Source organism: Pterocles gutturalis, unplaced genomic scaffold (genome assembly GCF_000699245.1).
Source record: "Pterocles gutturalis isolate BGI_N339 unplaced genomic scaffold, ASM69924v1 scaffold39676, whole genome shotgun sequence".
NCBI lineage: Eukaryota > Metazoa > Chordata > Aves > Pterocliformes > Pteroclidae > Pterocles > Pterocles gutturalis.
This window is the reverse complement of record NW_010104352.1, coordinates 991-1,685: the sequence shown is the minus strand read 5'-3', so window position 1 is coordinate 1,685 and position 695 is coordinate 991. Positions and strand designations below refer to the sequence as shown.

At 57.0% G+C, this 695-nt stretch overlaps 1 protein-coding gene across 1 annotated transcript in view; it reads right to left on the bottom strand.

The window, feature by feature from the left end:
• Positions 1 to 559: 559 nt before the first annotated feature.
• The window catches only part of AGRP (agouti related neuropeptide), a 968-nt gene continuing 832 nt past the window's right edge, over positions 560 to 695 (bottom strand). Inside the window, exon 2 of the mRNA XM_010087030.1 lies at positions 560 to 694. Coding sequence (XP_010085332.1) covers positions 560 to 694 — 135 coding nt within the window. The remainder of the gene's footprint in view (position 695) is intronic.

The window sequence follows — 695 nt, the reverse complement described above, 5'->3', positions numbered from 1 at the left end:
TGCACCCCCTGATCCAGAGCCCCCCCATCTCTCCTGTAGCCCCCTTTTCAGCGCTGGGAGGTCTCCCTGAAGCCTTCTCTTCTCCAGGCTGCACACCCCCAACTCTCTCACCCTGTCCTACAGGAGCTGCTCCAGCCTCTGACCATCTTCATGGCCTCCTCTGGCCCCACTCCAGCAGCTCCGTGTCTGTCCTGTGCTGAGGACCCCAAAGCTGGACACAGTACTCCAGGTGGGGTGTCAAAGCTCCCAGCGAAGCCAAAATGTCACCTCCTGGGGCACCCTTGCTGAGAGACCACTCATCTAGCCAGGAAGGGCCCTGCGGGAGCTACTCTGGAAAAAAAAAAAAAAAATCTTGTTTGATGTGAAGGTGCCCTGGATTCTTGGCTGTTTAGACATGGTACTGGCACCTTGCTGCTACCCCTCTCCCCCGGGATCCCAAGCAGACACATTGAACCATTCCCACTCTGGCAATGGCTTTTGCTAATGGTTGGTTTATTAGAGCTGCAGAGGAGGAGGCAGCATGAGTAGGCAAGCAGCAGGCAGCCCTGCAGCACAGAGACTAATTCTTGCCGCAGGGGAAACTAGTGCTGATTTTCCTGCAGTAGCAAAAAGCATTGAAGAAGCGGCAGTAGCAGGTGGCGCAGGGGTCGCAGCAGGGGACCTGGTGCCCGAGGCAGGACTCCAAGAGGCGGACG